Below are 20173 nucleotides of genomic sequence, written 5' to 3' on the forward strand. Positions count from 1 at the left end.
ATAGACGTATACATGGTGAGTGGTGACAAAGTGGTCGCCTTTTAAAACTGAAACAGTGCACTCTATACAATTCCCAGCTCAAGAAAACCGTACAAAGACTCACCATTCACCAGTATATTGGTTTCAACTTTCCAGGGTTTTTGTCTTCACCCCTCACCCTTTCTCATTGTACATAGATAATAGCTGGTTTCAGAGCGATTACTTCCCTTTCTATGGCGAAGTTATCATCATCTTCGTCGTCGTCGTCGTCATCATCAGTTTCAAACTCGGAAAATTCTCGCGAGCTTCTGTGTGTAGGAACCTTGGAAATCGCCACTCCAAAGCCCGTTGGGTTCCTCTGCGGCTCAATCCCTGTTCCAACTGACAAGTCCTTCCATGCTTTCCATTCCCCTCTTCTCCCAACTCCTCAAACGTACTCTCTCTCCCTCCCTCCCTCCCTCTCTCTCTCTCTCTCTCTCTCACACACACACACACACACACAATAATTTTCCTTCTTATTCTTATTATATTTGGATATGTTTTTTTTTTTTGTGATGGGATTTTGTTGATTCAGAGTGAATGCTCCGCGATATCGGTATCGGATGCTGCCAACTGAGACTGATCTGAATATGCCGCCTCTTCTTGCGGATTTCCCAGACAAGGTTCTTCCTGTTGGTTATGTGCAGTCCAAGGCTACTGGAGGAGGTGACTAACTGTTCATTGCTTCAGGAAATTCTTTAGAGTAAATGTCTAGTTTAATATCACATTCAGTACTTTGTTGTCTGGAAATCTGTGCAGTTTTAATGCCTCGCTTGTTTTAAATTAGATGCATCTGTTTAGCTACAACTATTTGAGGAAGGATCCGGTAGATGTTCAGAGTAGAAATTCATTTGCTTCTCATTTTTAAATAAAGTGATAGCTTAGTCTTGCACCCCGTTTGCTTAGTGATATCTACCACTATTTGAGGAAGCTTGCTACAGGCTCCGTTTGGTTAGTGACTTAGATACACAAATACATAGGTGCGAAGGTACACAAAGATGTTTGGTAGCACTTAGACATAGGCAAAGAGTGGGACTGAAATACACTGTTTGTGCATCTTGGAAGAACACTAGTGTCTATATCTTTAGTATCTCTGTCTCATTGTCTTGTCCCGTCTTGTCCCTTGTTCCAAAACCAGGCTGCCAATGGCTTGGTTGTAGCCAAAAATGAGAATTAGCTTTCATTGAAAATAAAAGGATATAAATTAGTTCAAGAGGATATAACTTTGTGATTGCGGTCATAGTGTGGTGCTAAGATCAGCATTTTCTTTGTCGTAACGATTGCTTCAAGCATAGTGAGAAGAACATGCTTTGATCTAGCATGGAGCTCTGGACTATCTGAAGATTTTAGTTTTGTTGACTGTTGCTACAATGTTGAATCCACTAATAGGAAACTGTGAGCAACACAGTGACTTGTGAGTACAAGTTGGACCAGAAGTAAGCAATATGTTTAATTGAAGTGCACTGTTTCAAGGTTTACCAACATTCTCCCTCTCTCTTAGGTTCTCCCTTCATTGAAAAAGTAATCTTACTCAAATTTAGTTCTTTTTCTGATAGAATGCTATTATTGAATTCCACTATTTTCTTCGTGTCCTGATTGAATTTGCTTGCTGCATTTGTTTGATTCAAATTATTAATGATAAGGCTACAGAATTGAATGGGAAAAATGCTTTTTATTTTGTACAATATTGGTATCTAGTTTAGCATCTGTTAGTTAATATGAACATAGTCATATTGTGATGATAGGATTAACAATCCACATCCATCCAACTTACTCGTTTTTCATCTAGATTTTCGATGGTTCCTTGTGCCCTTGTTATTGGACCATAGGTTCTTGGTTAAAGTTGGAATGGATGTTCTGCAAACACCATAAGTAATATGGTTTTGCTAAATACAGTTTATGCATAAGGTCTGGAATTGAGTTCTGTTAGTTCACAGTTCTGTATATGAGATTATTCATGCATTTTCCTATGAGGAATGCTAGAGGACCATTAGAATTTATTGTTTTTAGCCATCAGTTAGCCATCAATGTTTAAAAGTATGAAATAAAGTATGTTGTTGGATTACTAGACTAAAGAAATTAGACTAAAGGAATTAACTTGATGGCTAAGTCATGGCCAAAAACAATAAATTCTGATGGCCCCCTAGCATTTCTCTTTTTGTATTTTTCTTACTATTAAATGCTGAAATTGCCAGTTTCTTGTATTATATCAATAGAAGGGTCAGGGTTTTGCCACAGTATCCCATCTGTTAAATGGATCAATGGACAGCTTAACATTTATCTGGATACCGCTGTTTGGACTTGATCCAAGGGTGTAAGAAGTGTATACCATTTTTGCTCGACTATATAGAAACCATTTGCTTAATGTGAAAGTTCATATATATTACATGATATATGGTAGGATGCAATGGCACTAATGTTCCTACATTCCAAGTACCAAAGCATATCCTGGTCTTGTGAGAAATCTGAGTAAAATATAAGAGCAAAGGAAACAGAGCAAAGAGAGAAGGCAGCCTAGTGCACGAGCTCTCATATGGTTGGAGTCTTCTAAATTTAGAATGAGATAAATATTGCTTTATCCTCTGATTTGTGTAGGACATGGTTTTGCTAGAAGATGTTTACATTATACTCTGTTCTTCTTTCAACTGAACAAGCATAGAAGTTGGTTAAAAGTCTGTTATGCAGCTGCCACAAAATAACCCTAGTGCCAGAAAAATATGTATTATTGCATGTAAATACTTGTGTTGTGTACAACATAATACAAAATATCTACCTAAACTACATTTGCGTCCAGTTCTTATCTGATATTTATACTTAATTTCGAAACCTATCAGTTTCTTTTAACATCTCATATTGTTTGAAACAGACTTCCCTTGGGAGGGCAATGCTGTTGCTTCAAATTTTACAAGAAAATGTGAGGCCCTCGCAGTATCTGGCTTGGCTGATTATGGGGATGAGATTGATGTAATTGCTCCAGCAGACATTTTGAAGCAGATATTTAAAATGCCATATTCCAAGGCTCGATTGTCAATTGCTGTTCATCGAATTGGCCAGACTCTTGTTTTAAATACTGGGTGTGTATTTGATCGACTGTTTACTCATTTTCTTTCCGTGCCTCATTTTCACCTTATCTAAACTAGTCCCATGTGATGCACTTTTACTTAGGAAAAATGATTTTCTTTTTCTTTTTAATCCTTATTTGTCTTTTAAAGAAAAAAAGGAACTGGATTTTGCATTGAAAAATAGAAAAGATTAGTAGTTGAAATGTTTATTCTCTATCTATGGTTAAACATTAAGGGGAAGGCAAGGACACCTTGTAAGTCTTCTTTTCTTTCTCATTAAAATTTCTTTTCGTCAATAAAGAAACAAGAACATGTGTAGACAGCTAAATCATGTTCTCCTGATTCTAGTCCTTCTTGTATGATCAGGGGTTGTGTAGTATATTGTATATGGTAATTCAAAGATGATCTTCTTTGTATGTGTCATTTAAAATGTTGAAATGGGTTCTGCTTTTTAATTAATATTATCTGCTTTTTGATACCATCTGCATTTCATACTTGCATTTAATTACTTTAAAAGTGCCAGAATATTTACAAATTGTAGGTCAGGTTTTCTTCACAAGAGTCATTCAAATAATTGAAAAGGGCTTCTAGTTCTTTACTATATTAATTATTGTTGATGTGTAGGTTAGCAGCATTTTCTTGATTTGCCTTTACCTTACCCCGCCCATGCTGGCAGATCTTTCTCTTTTGGGGTTGCTTTCTGCTTATTATTTCAATCTTCGATTTATTTATATGTGACAATATTTATGAGGTACAGGCCAGATGTTGAAGAAGGAGAAAAGTTGATTAGGAGGCATAACAATCAATCAAAATGTGCGGATCAGTCACTATTCTTGAATTTTGCTATGCATTCAGTCAGAATGGAGGCCTGCGATTGTCCACCAACTCATCATGTTTCACAAGAGGAGAAATCAAAATCTTCAGTTCTTCCTGGAAGCAAAACACCCCATATTGTGGAACAGAATGATGTTGTCCAAGCTGATGGATACAAATGCTGTTCTGAGTACTCAAATGTTAAGCAGGATGTCATTTGGGGAAGCAAGAATAACAGGAGAAATAAGAACCATAGTCCTGCCAATAAAGTGTCACATGTTGGTGAAAAACCCAGAACAACAATGCAAGAGTCTGAAAAACAAAGAAAAGCTGGTAATGATAGCTTTCTGAGGGTCCTGTTCTGGCAGTTTCATAATTTTCGGATGCTCCTTGGAAGTGATTTGCTTCTGTTTAGTAATGAAAAGTATGTTGCTGTGAGCTTGCATTTGTGGGATGTCACAAGACAGGTAAGAGCATTCTTCTAATACTCTTTGATCATACTTTATGTTTGGAAGATTGTTAATTATGTTCACTTGATTTTGATAGGTCACACCTTTGACATGGCTTGAAGCCTGGCTTGACAATGTTATGGCAAGTGTGCCTGAGCTGGCAATATGTTATCATCGTAATGGTGTTGTTCAGGGATATGAGCTTCTGAAGACAGATGATATTTTTTTACTTAAAGGGATATCTGAGGATGGGACGCCAGCATTTCATCCATATGTTGTCCAGCAAAATGGCCTTTCCGTTTTGAGGTTCCTTCAGGAAAATTGCAAACAGGATCCTGGAGCTTACTGGGTACTTTTTATTTATTAAGATAAAATATCCGTTGATTTTACAATTTTTTTCCCTTAGTAGTGCTGGCAAGTTTGAAGTAGTATTTTTGCAGCTTTATAAAGGTGCAGGTGAAGACGATATACAGCTTTTTGATCTTTCTGTTATTCCCAAAAACCATTCATCTAATGATTGTGATGATGCTTCAAGCTCCTTGCCATCTTTAATCAATAGAGGTAGAAGTGATGCAGTGTATTCACTGGGAACACTCCTGTATCGAATCGCTCACAGGCTTTCACTGTCAATGGTGTGAAAACTAACCCTATCTCCAGGTTTATTTGAGGTCTCGAACAGCTAATTGCAAGTTATTGTTTCTTTTTCTGCAGGCTGCTAAAAATAGGGCTAGATGTGTCAGCTTCTTTAGGAAGTGTTTGGAATTTCTTGACGACTCAGACCACCTGGTACCTTTCTGGAATAACATGTTTTATATCTTCCCGCACTTTACATTTGCACTCCAAAATTTTTCTGATGACTGCATTTCTAATAAATGTGTTGCTCAACAGGCAGTACGAGCAATTGCTCATGAACAGTTTGCAAGGCTGATTTTAAATTATGATGAGGAGCTTAATCTAACATCGGACTCACTAGCTGTGGAATGTGGACTAACTCTTACTGAAGCCAAAGAGTCACCTTGGGATGCCGAAAACACTAATTCTGAGTCAGTTGCTCCAGAAGTATTCTATCTCCTAGCCGATGACAAATCCCATGAACATGAACAAACACCTGACTCAGTAGATGGTGATGCACAATTGAGCAACCACAGAACGTCTCTATCCAGCTCATCTCCAGATGCTAGCAGCTCTTCTGGATGTGAAGTATGTCCAGTTACCACACCTGTGGTTCAGACAGTTGCTGATCCAATATCATCTAAGTTAGCCGCAGTACATCATGTTTCACAGGCCATTAAGTCTCTGAGATGGATGCGACAGCTTCACAGCAACGAACCAGAGGTGATGGATCGGTTTGATGAAGATCATGATAGGTCACCGTCATCTTTTGATGTTTCTGTTTGTGCTTGTGGGGATGCTGACTGTATTGAGGTTTGTGACATTCGAGAATGGCTACCAACATCCAAGTTGGATCATAAGTTGTGGAAGCTTGTTCTTTTGCTTGGAGAATCTTATTTAGCACTTTCCGAAGCATACAAGGAGGATGGTCAACTACATCAAGCTTTAAAGGTTATACAGTTAGCATGTTCTGTTTATGGATCAATGCCTTCACATCTGGAGGACACGGAGTTCATTTCTTCTATGGTTAGTAGCTCATCCTTGCAGAGAAAATGTTATGATATAAATGAAAGTCGTACATTGCTGAATGATGTAAAAGATGAGACTGTTAATGGGTATCTCACTGTTGAGAGAAAGTCTTCTACTTACTTTTTCTGGTCCAAGGCATGGGAGCTGGTCGGAGATGTTTATGTCGAGTTCCATAGGATAGAGAGTAATGAAATTTCAGTACAAGATGTGAGAAGGCCTGCAAACAGTGAATTGAAAATGTCATCTGAGGTTGCTAAGGAAGTTAAAAGGCTGAAGAAGAAGCTGGTGCAGTTGAACCAGAATTGTAGATCATGTTCCTTGGTAAATTGTAGTTGCCAAAGCGACAGAGCTAGTAGTGGAAGCAGTGCAAGCAGTAGTAGTGCAGATATGAGCCTGATGACTTATGGTAGAAAGCATGGTAAACGATGGTTTACTAAAAATACCAATTATTTGCATCCAAAAGATCCTGGAGATGAGCTCATTCTTAATGAGAATCAGAAAGATTTTGAACATTTTGAGCACAGTAATTATGGTGGAAACTTGATAGATACTCTTGATGGTAGCGCGATTGAAGTTGAATCCTTAGCAGCTATGAACTCCAGAAAACATGAGGGATCTTCAGAGCCCGACAATTCCGGTTCCAGTGCTCTATCACAAACTGAATTAAGTTCAAAGGTAACAGGTATAGTTAAAAATGGTGGTATCTTTGATTATCTAAGTAGACCTGTACTTGGAGATGTTGAGCACAATCTATTAGCTGCTTTAAAATGCTATGAAGAAGCTAGAAAAGCATTGCTTAAACTTCCATCCAGTTTATCTGAGTTAGAATCACTGGTTAAAAAGAAAGGGTGGGTTTGTAATGAATTGGGGAGAATTAGAATAGAAAATAAAGAGTTGAACAAGGCTGAACTGGCCTTTGTAGATGCTATAGTTGCATTCAGAGAAGTTTCAGATCACACCAATATAATATTGATAAACTGTAATTTGGGTCATGGCCGACGAGCTTTAGCTGAGGAGATGGTATCAAAAATTGAGAATCTCAAATTACAGAACATCTTTCATAATGCATACAGTCATGCTCTGGAAACTGCAAAACTAGAATATAAAGAATCTATTAGATATTATGGGGCAGCAAGGCTAGAACTAAATGCTGTAAATGAGGATGATGATGCTGTGACAAGCAGCTTGAGGAAGGAGGTACATACACAGTATGCTCATACTTATCTGCGGCTTGGCATGCTTTTGGCAAGAGAAAATAGTACAGCTGAACTGTATGAGAATGGATCACTGGAGGATACCTGTGTAAGGCATAGGAATTCCCATGATCGAAGAAGGAAAGAATTGAGAAAGCATGAGATTTCAGCTAATGAGGCCATTAGGGAAGCATTATCTGTGTACGAGTCTCTAGGTGAACTACGCAAACAGGAGGCTGCATATGCTTACTTCCAGTTAGGTTGCTATCAGAGGGATTGTTGTTTGAAATTTATGAACGCTGGCAATAAGAAAAGCCTTTCAACAAAAGGTGAAAATAGCACTGACCATCGAGTCAAGCAGTATTCATCTCTGGCAGACAGGAACTGGCAAAAAGCAATGGACTTTTATGGCCCTAAAACCCATCCTAACATGTATATTACTATACTCATGGAAAGGTCGTCTCTTTCATTAAGCCTTTCAAGTCAAATACGCTCCAGTGTGGTATTTTCCTTCCCTTTATATTTGCATATTATATTATGTTTGTTATAATTTCTTTCCCTGGGATTCCGTTCAGATTAAGTAAATGTCAATCTTTTATGTGGAAGTATGCTCTATCTTCTATGTATATCAGTAGCAATTCCTAGCGTCTTCTCCGAACAGTATGCAGAGAATGTTTCGCACTTCCAGTTTATACATGTCCTGATGAGAACTTGGTTAAAAACTGTCTGACATGTACTGAATTATGCTGATATGTTAGATGAGTTCCACTGTAAAATGTGAACTGCATATTTTCTCAAGTTCTATAATACTGTGTAATATTAATATAACACTCGAATCGCTCCTCTGGTGTATGGATATTGAGAAAAAATTAGAACAATGAAGATTCCTAGAATTTACTCACTGTTGCATTTCTTATAGTGATTTATTTGTGAAAAACTATCTACTATGCTATACAAAAAATAAATTTATATAGCCTTACATGACTAATTCATGTAGCTCATTCTATCTATTTGGTAAAACTTGGTAATTGTAGTATTGATTTTAAAATAGCGCCTCACTACAAACATATTGTGTTGCTGTTTAACATTTTTCAGTAAAAGAAGCCAAAGGGCAATACTAAGCATATTTTGACTTAGTCACATTTATTTACTTCTGGTGAATTCTATTGTCCATTTGTGGTTCTGATTTTCAGTGTTTCTTTGTCCATCAGTTGCTGATACTTTCAGAATTTGTTCCAGGTTCTTGAGTCAGCTTTGGTTCTCATGCTCGAAGGACGCCATGTTTCAGAGACAAGCACTGACACTTTCAGTGCTGGTTATCCTGAACTGCATGCGAAATACTGGAGTCAGTTGCAGATGGTTTTGAAGAAAATGTTAGCCATGGTACTATCATCAAGTGCGAACAAATCTCCCTGCCAACCGTCTCTATCCTCTGGTAGACTTGGAGATGGAGGAAAGATCAGGGAACTGTATAAGATGTCCCTCAAGGGTACGGACATGACCCAACTGCATGCCATGTACAGCTTGTGGATGTCATAATGAGGTATTCAACCTGCCAATTTTGTCTTGGTTGCCTCAGAACAAAAGTGAATAGTTTTCCATCTCTCGTTGATTGTCTTAATATTTGTGGGAAAAATGTGGTTAACTTGGAGGATGCAAGTCTTGAACTCAGTTCCGTCTAATTGATTGGAGATTTAGTTGACCACTTAGATAAACCAAGACTTGCATTGACTGTAAAGAATTTCCTCACAAAGACACATTACCATCACAAGAATGAAGAGAGCACTTTTTTATGTTAGAAAAGAAGAGAAAACTTTTGACATGTATAAAAGTATAAAAACTAAATTGGGATAAAATATCCTCTCAAATATGGAAGAGTAAAGCTATGATATATATATAGGGCTAAATCATGTAAGACTGCATCTCAATCACTCTGAATATTAGTTAGAGGAACACCGTTGGTCAGACCATGTGTAGCATCAAGGATTTTTTATTTTTATAAATTAAATAAATATAATAATTACCAAAATAAATAATTTAAAAAATATTTACCAAAATAAATATTTTTCTTTTATCTCGTTTACACTGTAAACGACGAGTGTAAACGAGATAATTTTGTAAAGACAGGTAAACGTGGCACGTGTATAGTGTAAACGAAATACATGTATTTTAAAAAAAAATTGAAAATAATAAAAAATATTAATAATATCAATAATCCAAATTTTTAGCATGTAATTAGTACATAAAAAAGTTTGTAAAAGAGATTAAAATGGATATGTTTGATCAATTAGTACTCAAAAAGAGTATATAAAAATTTTTAGATTAAATTATGATTTAATTGGATTGATTTAAATCTGAAAACACAAGAGAATTGAAACGGTTTGCCAATTGTTAGAAGAGGTTGATGGGATAGTAAGAAGAGAATTGAAACGGTTATCTCTTACGTTATCTCCTAATATCCACAACCTCTCCTAACAATTAGATCATAATTTAATCTAAACATTTTTACGTACTCCTTCGAATACTAATTAATCAAACATATCTATTTTAATCTCTTCTACCGACCTTTTTATGTATTAATTACATGCTAAAAGTTTGGATTATTGATATTATTAATATTTTTTATTATTTTCAAATTTTTTTTTAAAAATACATGTATCTCGTTTACACTATAAACCGAAATAAAAGAGGGATATTTATTTCAGTAAATATTTTTTAAATTATTTATTTCGATAATTATTATATTTATTTAATTTATAAAAATAAAAAATCCTTAGCATCAAAGGGATGCCAAATAAGTAATGTTATCCCCAACAAAATGTCAAAAAGAAACTTTGCTTTTTTACATTAATGAAAACCTCTAAAATTAAAGAGTGGAAATTTATGTTAGTATAACATTTTATGTTAACAATCTGGTACTTTTAATGTTCCTTGCCTTTTGAGCTGACAATTTAGAATTCTAAACATAAAAGGATGTCATCAAGATATGCAAATCATCAAACCAAAGCAAATTATATATGAGAAAGTAGAATGATTGATACAAGTAAGAAAACAAAAGGAAAATTCAGCACGGATGCTTAAAAGGCTTACACACATAAAAGCAAATAAGCATACACGCAAATAAGCATTTAGCCATAAACTAAAGGAATTTGCAAACACCTCATTAGTAGCAGTTGCCTCTGAAACTTCAAAGTTGCGCTATTCAAAAATGGTAACTTACATCATAGATTACACCTCACATCAGTGTTTCTAGAAAGGTACAAAATCTTTAACAAGTCATTCCTATACACCAGAAACATCAAAAGATTAGTGCAAAACATTGAGCATAAAAACCAAACCCATTTGACTGTGCTTAAGCTTGAAGACATTTGGGGACAGAGGGAGCCAGTGCACGACTTGGTCGTTCCGGGGAAAAGTTGTCCGATTTAGAATAGTGGGGGATTGGATCGTCGCTGCTCCATACTCTGTGTGCCCCATCGTTGCGCTTTGCATCACCATCTCCGGCGTCGATTCCTCATCGTCAACCAGCATTTTATTCCTGGCGCTTTAGATTGCGTGTAGAAGCTGCAAGATTAAGCCATGTTCGGACTGATAAACTCTAATTTTGTGGTTTATCTTGTGCTTAATTTGGGAGATTTTATCAACTTATCTCACATTTATTCAATGAAATAATATGGTTTTGTAATTCTCCCTAAATTTGTGCTTAAGTATAAAAACATGCTTTTTAGGCCTTAAAATAGCTAAATTTAATTCACCTTAATTACATTCGATGCCTTGATATGTTTGTTGAGTGATTTTAGATTCATAAGGCAAGTATTGGATGGAAGAAGTGAAGAGAAAAGCATGAAAGATGGAGAATTCATGAAGAAATGAGCATTTGGAGAATTGAAGGCCACGCGCATGCGTCACCCATGCGCACGCGTCACCCACGCGTACGCGTGAGAAGAGATTTGCAAGCCACGCGATTTTATGTTTATGACACTTTGTTGATTTTAATTTCTATTAATGCAATTTATGTTTTATATCTCTTTGATGTTTAATTGAGTTTGTGTTACTATTTTCTTGCAATTGGTAGTTGTAGATTTTATCATTCCTTGCAATTTTATTATGCTTTCCTTTTGTGTCTTTCAAGTGTTTGAGAAAATGCTTGGTTAGATTTTAGAGTAGATTTTGTGCATTCTTGGCTTGGAACGAGAAATTAGGTGATATTGAGTCATTAATACGCAACTTATGTTGGTGATCTAGAGTTGTTAGCTAGTATTGTTTCCATTGACTCTAATCTCTTGCTAATTCAATTAGTGAGTTGATTATGACTTTTGGATTGAGATTAACTAGTCTTATTTGACTTTCTCTCGTGTGAAGATAATATTGTACCTTCTTCCATTGTTGGAATTGACTAAATAGGATAAATTCTTGTTAATCATTGCATGATAATTAATGACAAGGATAGAAAGCCTATATTCTCAATCCTTGCCATGAATGTCTCTCTTTATTACTTGCTTTATTTGTTTATTTGCTTTATTTACTTGAATCTATTTTCTTGCCCCTTTTTACCAACCCAACCCCTTGGATACCATAACCAATAATATGCATACCTCACTGCAATTCCTTGAGAAGACGACCCGGAACTAATACTCTCGGTTACTTTTATTAGGTTAGACTTGTGACAACCAAAACTCTAAACTTTGATTGAGTATTATTTGTTGGTTGGGAACTATACTATCAACAGAATTATTTGTGTGAAATTCCTAACCGACGATAATACTCACGGACCTATGGATGTTGTAGAGCAATTCAGTTGGCTGACGTCATCAGAGGAAGTCTTCTCCTCTGCCTGCATCATCTATTCCTCCCTACTGAGAATTGTACCTCTATCTGTCATATTCTTTTCTCATTGATTAAATTTTTGTCTTCTCTCTCATTTATTTTTTGGATGGGAAATGTGAACATACAAATACAAATACAAACAAAAGATTATTTATTTAAAAAAGAATTAGTAAAAAGATCTTGCCATACCTTATTGTTCTCCCTCATGACAACAAAGACAAGCAGCCATGAATCAGATAAGTTTGATGGAACAAGAAACACTTCATGAGTAAATTGGATATCAAGGAAGGAGATCCCAATATCAGCGATGCTAGAGAGGCTAATGCATGTTCAGCTAGGTTAGCCCATACACTACCATTACATTAAAAAATATTAGAAGCATGAACTCCACTCCTTGATTGAAATTCTGATCACAATGTTAATTTAAACCGCCCTAAAAAACTTATTGAATCAAAATGAAGAAATAAGGCATAGTGAAAAAAGGAGGGTAAAAGAAGTTGATTAATCTAAACTCCAAACTACATAGAACCGAAATTTAGAACCGAAATCAGGAGTAAAATGAGATGTCAGAGCTCACCGCTAACTGTAGGATCTCAAAGCTCTTTGTTCTTCTCACCGGTATAGTCAACTTCCTGCCAGCTGCTCTTTCTTCACTGACGGCAAAACAACACTTATTGCTGCCATTGTTCTTTCTCCTCACTGCTGCATCAACAGCCACCGTCACGTCTGACTTATTGTTCTTTATCTCTGCTACTCTCCGGAAAAAGATTCAGAGCCTCTACCGCCATAACCACTCTCTATCTTCTCTGCCAGTTACTGCTTGCATTAGCAGCAAGCTCCTTGCTTCTTCTTCCTCATTGGTGATATGCTTGTATTTTGAACTACCACTCCATTTGTGTTTACTCAATCAGAGAGAGAGCGTGAGAAAGAAAGAAGAGAAAGAGAGAGATAGAGAAAATCAAGCAAAGAATTGATTTTTAAACCTGAATTTAAATTTGTGCACTCAAAAGGGAAAGATAACACTCACATTTTGTTTTCAAATTGTGATATCAAAAGGAGAAAGATTGCACTAAACTCAATCAACTCTTTTTAAACAAAGTGTGCTAGTGACAAATATAAAATGTGGTAGGCTCTTACAACTATTTATAGCATTATTTTTGAGTTAATGTTAAAATAATAAGGATAAGGTGTAGTACATTTTCACCCCTCACAAATATCTGAAATAGCATTTGGACTCTTGTTTTGTCTGCACAACTTGTCAACCAAATAAGCCTAGCACTTGTCAAACAAAGAACCACCTACTATATTCTTATTATATATTAATAGGTAGATAAATGGATTTATGTTTACTCAATGTCCGCTTCGCTCATCCTCCGATGGCTTGGGAACATGGAAGAAAAAAGCAAATCAAGAACGGGGTGGTTATGCTCGTCTGAAAAGTATGTAACGTACCAATATTCTGATTCATCGTCCATGCAAACCTGCATCCTTGCAGGGCATCCACACCGTGTCTCAGCCCTTGGCCTCTTTTGCTGGTTAGGAATTGAGTAGAACTTCAGCGATCTAAATCCTTCTCGATGGCACACAAGTTCCTATTGTATCCTTATTTCACCACATTTTTCGCTCCTGAAACGTCTCCCGCTAAATCCATGGTGTTTTGCATATGCCTGGTAGAAATCAAACGCAATGTCAACATCTGCAAAATTAAACCGGCAAACTTTCTCCCTACTCAAGTTCACAAAATCAATCGAACCTAGCAATTCGCCAAAATCAACAATGTATAAGTCGTCATACATTCCTCCGACAGCGTCCAAATTGTTTTCCAATTCAACCCCATCCCCAGTGTCGCCATCGGCCTCTCCAAGATGGTCGTGTTCTGTTTCATCTTTATGTAACTCATACCTGTCCGACTCCATCCCTACAAAGCCTTTGTCCTCGACTGGTCTAACTCCAAGGTTTATTCTGTCATACAGTTTTGCCAAATAACAACAATACGATAATTCATCGAAACACACGCACACAGGGATATCCTTAAACAAAGTTGACAAAATTTGAGAAAACAAAAGGAGATATTTAAAATCAAATGTAGAGTGATAATACAGTCGATACCTTCTTTCTATTGACCGAGACGACGATGCCATCAAACGTTCGAGTCGCAAATTGACTGGAATTATAGGATGCGTCAACTATCGAAGACCGCCAAAAATGAAGGTCATTACCATTGTGTTCAAATATGGAGCTGGAGGACGTCCGTTTACAAACTCTATGGTCAGTTACTGAGTAGAGTTAATCAAATTGGTTAATCAAAAGTGAACAGATATAAACTATAATTTAAAAAATAAAAAAATGACCCTTCTATTTTTCATGCAATTACGAAAAAGACCCGTCAACATAAACATTCTAATTTTACACGGCCTGACTCATATGAGCCAAATAAATTTTTGGCATTTCCGCGACACAAACATGTTCCGTGTACGAATCCGTGCCCGGATAACTGACTCCAAAACAAAACGCTGAATTCCCATTAATTGTTTGCAACGCCAAAATGGTGACTTCTTTGGTAAGCAAATGAAACTACCAACTTAAAAAACCAACAAATATATATTCCTACCCCGTCAAGCCGTGTCCGCGTACACGACCTTGTTATATAAGAAAGACGACAATCAAAGCATATGATCACAGTCACACCCCTCAATCCCAATCCAAAGCCCAAGCCAAAGGCCTCTCAATCTCGATCATTTTTCCTTGTTTTCTTGGCATTGTTCCCTTTGAATTGCATCGCCATGTCGGATTCCGCTGCCAAAACCCTCGACTCTGAGGCTCTCTCTTCTGCTCCGGCGGCTTCGGTTCAAATTGTGTACACTGAGAAGCCCCACGACGAGGAGCCTGAGGCTTACCACATCAGAACCCTATCTGCTGTCCTTGGAAGGTGCCTCATTCATTCATTCTCTTACCTTTTCTTTTCGTTTTTTTTTTTTTTTTTTTTTTTTTTTTTTTTTTTTTGAGAAAATTGAGCGAAATTAAAGTATTTTTTTAATAATTTTATTTTTGGGTGAAACTGGGTTGTTGACTGTAGTGAGGATGCTGCGAAGGAAGCTTTGGTGTACAGTTACAAGTCCGCAGCTAGTGGGTTCTCTGCTAAGCTTACTCCAGAGCAGGTTGCTGAAATTTCAAGTGAGTTTCTTATTTCAAATAATAATTTTTTAGGGTTTAGGGGAATGTTTTGAGAGTGGAAAGTTTGTAAGAAGGAATCATAGTAGTTTTGAAATTTCAAGACTTCGAATGCATTGGAAGCAAAACCCCACCCCTTTTTATTTGTTTTGGACCTCATCTGGTCTGTGATTTTTCCTCCCGTTGAAATTTTCTGATGTGTTATGGGTCACCTGTGAACTATGGGTAATTTGCGCTATCAATTTCATGTTCTGTTTATTTAGGGTTTTGATTTGCGGTGGCTTTTGGCATGTTTCCTGATAGATGAGAGTGAGTGTTTTTATCTCTGAACATTTGGATTGAGCTTGTCATATATAGGTTTTGAACTAGTTAAGATTCCACAAGAGTATTAGATAATCTTAACAAATGATGGAAATGTACCACTGAAAAGGTATTCTCTGGCTAAATAATCTGTTTCCTCTAATGGGAGAGTGGTTTATTGTTGGACTAGTTTGAGCGGTTGTGGTATTTGTTTATTCTAGGATAACTGGTTCACTTTTTCTTCCCTAACTGCGATTACTCAACAATTAATACAACCATAATACACTAGACAGCTTTATAAGCAACTGGAATACATGTTTGATAGTAAGCTTTTCAAGAAAACAAAATAAGCATTACAAACCATTGGATGAAAGATTATCTTCGCTAGTATTAAATATGATGAAATGATAAAATGCTCTTGTAATGCAAGTTCCTATTAGTCTAGGGGGTACTATGAATTCTGTATTAGGATAAAGTTGGTTAGAGTTAGTTTTATGAGTGATACCCATTATTATTAGTTAGGTTAAGTATTAGATATTAGGAACCAGCACCCGTAAGATTTAAGAATCAGTCTAGCCAAGAATCCTTTCCTTTTAGGATCAACAAAAATTGAAGGAAGGTACCGGCTTTCTTTCTTAGAGTTTGGTAGCTGGTTGGGTGCTCTCTATTTCAGCTTTACACTCTCACCTATCATGTTTTTCATATTGTTCCATCATGGTCAATCAATGTTTTGATCTCAATATATATATATATATATATATATATATATATATATATATATATATATATATATATATATATGTCGAATGTTGAACATAGGAAACACCTTTAAGATGTTCTTCTAACCACTGATTTTAAGTGGATATAGTTTATTACCTGATAGAATTAGTCGAACAAGAACTGCATTGTTATACCTGATTTTTCTTCTTCTTCCCTTTTTATTGTTTGTTTGTCACTCTTGCTCCAAATAAGTTACCCTATTTGAGGCACTTCCACTTGCCAAGCTCTATCCTTTTGTTTGCATCAAAAGATATTTTTAAGGCTTCCCCCACCCTGCTGAGTGCTGTTCCATTGCAATTATAGGAATCTAAAGAATGTGATGAATGAATCGCACCAGAAATCACAGGGTTTTGTATTGTGAATAATTGAATATGGGTTTATTAGATTCTGCATTGTGAATAATTGAATATGTGTCTCCAATGAACTTCTTTTTGCAATATTTTAGGATACAGACAATTACTCGAGTGACTGTTTTTAAAATTAAGAGTGTGTTTGTTTTAGATTATTTTACCATTAAATCTTTTTAACTGAAAAAAGAAAATCAATTTTGCATATTTTGTCGTTTTTAAGTAATTAAAATCTAAAATAAATATGGTTTCAGTTTCTTGTTGATATTAAAATGGTAGCTTCTCGTAGAGACTTATTCTCAACTATTTTCAATTATAACGCAAAACTGAATGTTGGAACATGTGTTCTTATTTTCAGTCATTAAGTATTTCAAATGAGAACCTCATATTACATCTCAACGTTAGCAAGTCTAGTTATTTTCTAATTTTCTTATAGGACGTTTTCTTTTTACAATCTATCTATATCTTTGCAAATAATTATTTTTGATTGACCATAAGTTGTCACACTATATCTGTTGCCCTTACTTTTTTTCCCTTTTTCTTCTAGTAGTACACATTTTAATGTTTCATATCTCTATCTTACTTTTGCAGAGCAACCCGGTGTTCTTCAGGTTGTCCCTGACAGGAAACTTCAACTCCATTCAGGACCAAATAGGCTGCAGTAGAGTAGAGTAGAGTTGAGGATAAGCAATTTCTATATGGTTCTCCAAAACATGTGCCTGTTCCTAAACCGATTATGACAAATATGAAATATGTGGGTTCAGAATATCCATTATATATTATTACATATATAAGCTCAAACCAATTGGCTAGGAGATCAAAGTACTCAAATTCGTGATCAATTCTACCTTTGTTATGTTGTGAAATAAATAAATAAAGAAGATAAAATAATAAATAAAAGACTCTAGTATTAATATTAGCCAATATAATTAACTCAATATAATAAAGATAATTTATATATATCTACTAATATAAGTAGTATCGTATGTAAAGAGAGAAGAGTATAAAAGAGAGAGAATATTGTTATTGATTGTTATTGCTATGTTGTTTTAATCATTGCTTCTACTATTTATACAGATGACAAGCTTTTGATTTCAACTTTCATTAATCTTAAACTTGCCTTGAAAAGTTATTCCTTCAGCATAGGAAAGATTAGCCGCCCAATTTTATAAATGGGCATTCAATACGTTCTTATCATAACATTCCCCTTTAAATGTCCATTTAGGATCATTGTCTCGATAAAACCTTACTAAAGAAAAATCCAATGAGAAAAAAACTTTAGTGAAGGAAAAAGAGTACAATATCCTCTGTGATGGGGACTACCTTATTAAAAACCTTGTCAAGAAAAATCCAATGAGAAAAAACCTGACTAAGGAAAAAAGAGTACAGTCTCTTCTTGTCGACATCATTTAATGTCTCGAAATTGGCGCATCCCAATCTCTTGTACCAATCTTTCAAAGGAGGATTTTGGAAGTGACTTTGTGAATAAATTTGCCAGATTTTTATTTTAGCGGATCTGATTGAAATCAATTGTCCCTTGATTTTGAAGATCATGAGTGAAGAAGAATTTGGGAGAAATACGCTTTGTTCTATCGCTTTTGATGTATCTGCCTTTAAGTTGAGCAATGCATGCTGTATTATCTTCAAGCAGGACAGTAGGAGCTATCTTATGATCAATAAGTCCACATGATGACAGGATATATTGGATAAAACTCCTGAGCAAAAAACACTCGCGACTTGCTTCATGTATCGCTAATATTTCGGCATGATTAGAGGAGGTTGCTGCTATCGTCTGTTTCGTGGACTTCCATGATATAACTGTACCACCATATGTAAACAGATATCCTGTTTGAGATCTCCCTTTATGTGGATCAGACAAGTATCCAACATCTGCATAGCCAACTAGTTGTGACTTGGATTCATAGGGATAAAACAATCCCATATCAACCGTTCCCTGAAGATATCGAAAGATTTGTTTGATTCCACTCCAATGTCTTCTGGTTGGAGAAGAACTATATCTTGCTAGTAAATTCACAGCAAATGATATATCGGGTCTTGTATTATTAGCAAGATACATTAGCGCTCCAATGGCACTGAGATATGGTACTTCAGGACCAAGGATATCTTCATTTTCTTCTTTAGGACGGAATTTATCCTTTTCCACATCCAAAGATCTTACGATCATTGGGGTACTCAAAGGATGTGACTTATCCATATAGAATTTTTTCAAGATCTTCTCTGTGTATGTTGTTTGATGAATAAAGATCTCATTTTTTATATGCTCGATCTGCAGGCCGAGACAAAATTTAGTCCTTCCAAGATCTTTCATCTCAAACTCTTCTTTTAGAGTTTTTATAATTGTTGAAATCTCTTCAGGAGTCCCAATGATATTTAAATCATCAACGTACACAGCAATTATAATGAATTCAGATGCAGATTTCTTTATGAAAACACATGGACAGATATCATCATTCTTGAATCCATCTTTGGCCAGATACTCAGTAAGACGATTATACCACATTCGTCCAGATTGTTTCAGACCATATAAAGATCTTTGTAATTTGACTGAGTATAACCCTTGTGAATATTCATTAGATGGTTTGGATATCTTTAGTCCTTCAGGGACTTTCATATAGATATCTTGATCTAATGAGCCGTATAAATAGGCTGTTACCACATCCATTAAATGCATATGCAGTTTATGATATGCAGATAAACTGACCAAATAGCGCAATGTTATCGCATCCACTACAGGGAAATACGTTTCTTCATAATCTATACCGGGCCTTTGTGAAAAATCTTGTGCCACAAGTCGGGCTTTGTAGCACACAACTTCATTTTTCTCATTTCGTTTTCTCACAAATACCCATCTGTATCCAACAGGTTTTACATCTTCTGGTGTATGGACTACAGGTCCAAAGACTTCATGTTTTGCAAGTGAGTCTAATTCAGCCTTCATGGCTTCTTCCCATTTTGGCCAATCATTCCTTTGTCGACATTCTTCGACTGATCTTGGCTCAAGATCCTTACTTTCATGCATGATATTTAATGCCACATTATATGCAAATATTTCATTGACAATTGCCTTATTTCGGTCCCATTTCTCTCCTGTAAAGACATAATTTATCGAGATCTCGTCATTTTCACAATTTCAGGTACCTGAATGTCTTCTGGCGTTAAAACTATATCAGAATTTTGGACAACTGTAGGTGTCTTTACTATGTCTTTTTCAACAGGGATAGTATTTACCTCTTTTCTCTTTCGAGGATTTTTGCCTTTGGAACCGACAGGCCTGCCACGCTTTTGGCGTGAATTTGTTTCAGGGGCTATTTGTCCTACTGGGACATCAATTCGAATTGGGGCATTTTCCACTAGTATATACGACTTGGTTATCCTCTTTGTATCGAAAAATGTATTAGGCAATTCATTTGGTATTCTTTGCAAATGTATAATTTTTTGAACTTCTAGTTCACATTCCCCTGATCGAGGATCTAAATGCATCAACGATGATGCATTCCAATTTAGTTCCTTTTCAGGAAGCTTATTCTCTCCTCTTAATGTTGGAAATTTGA

At 35.9% G+C, this 20173-nt stretch overlaps 2 protein-coding genes across 2 annotated transcripts; both read left to right on the forward strand.

The window, feature by feature from the left end:
* LOC112727521 (uncharacterized) lies at positions 1 to 9032 on the forward strand. Its single transcript, XM_025777297.2, has 9 exons — positions 1 to 412; positions 554 to 684; positions 2885 to 3092; positions 3838 to 4360; positions 4440 to 4691; positions 4783 to 4974; positions 5054 to 5128; positions 5231 to 7678; positions 8416 to 9032. Exons 1-9 carry the CDS (start codon positions 213 to 215, stop codon positions 8713 to 8715), a joined length of 4329 nt encoding a protein of 1442 aa, XP_025633082.1. The 5' UTR covers positions 1 to 212; the 3' UTR covers positions 8716 to 9032.
* A 5356-nt stretch (positions 9033 to 14388) lies between these two features.
* Positions 14389 to 17501, forward strand: LOC112727522 (subtilisin-like protease SBT3.4). Its single transcript, XM_025777298.2, has 3 exons — positions 14389 to 14932; positions 15080 to 15177; positions 17193 to 17501. Exons 1-3 carry the CDS (start codon positions 14676 to 14678, stop codon positions 17264 to 17266), a joined length of 429 nt encoding a protein of 142 aa, XP_025633083.1. The 5' UTR covers positions 14389 to 14675; the 3' UTR covers positions 17267 to 17501.
* Positions 17502 to 20173: the final 2672 nt, after the last annotated feature.

This window comes from Arachis hypogaea, chromosome 12 (assembly GCF_003086295.3).
Source record: "Arachis hypogaea cultivar Tifrunner chromosome 12, arahy.Tifrunner.gnm2.J5K5, whole genome shotgun sequence".
Lineage (NCBI taxonomy): Eukaryota > Viridiplantae > Streptophyta > Magnoliopsida > Fabales > Fabaceae > Arachis > Arachis hypogaea.

Bases quoted from the DNA above. Each gene is read 5' to 3' on its own strand.
- LOC112727521 (XM_025777297.2), top strand. From the start codon at position 213: ATGGCGAAGTTATCATCATCTTCGTCGTCGTCGTCGTCATCATCAGTT. The intron at 3,093-3,837 runs GTGTGTATTTGA...TATGAGGTACAG, and splicing joins ACTCTTGTTTTAAATACTGG to GCCAGATGTTGAAGAAGGAG. The intron at 5,129-5,230 runs GTACCTTTCTGG...GTTGCTCAACAG, and splicing joins TTGACGACTCAGACCACCTG to GCAGTACGAGCAATTGCTCA.
- LOC112727522 (XM_025777298.2), top strand. From the start codon at position 14,676: ATGATCACAGTCACACCCCTCAATCCCAATCCAAAGCCCAAGCCAAAG. The intron at 14,933-15,079 runs GTGCCTCATTCA...TGTTGACTGTAG, and splicing joins CTATCTGCTGTCCTTGGAAG to TGAGGATGCTGCGAAGGAAG. The intron at 15,178-17,192 runs GTGAGTTTCTTA...TTACTTTTGCAG, and splicing joins GCAGGTTGCTGAAATTTCAA to AGCAACCCGGTGTTCTTCAG.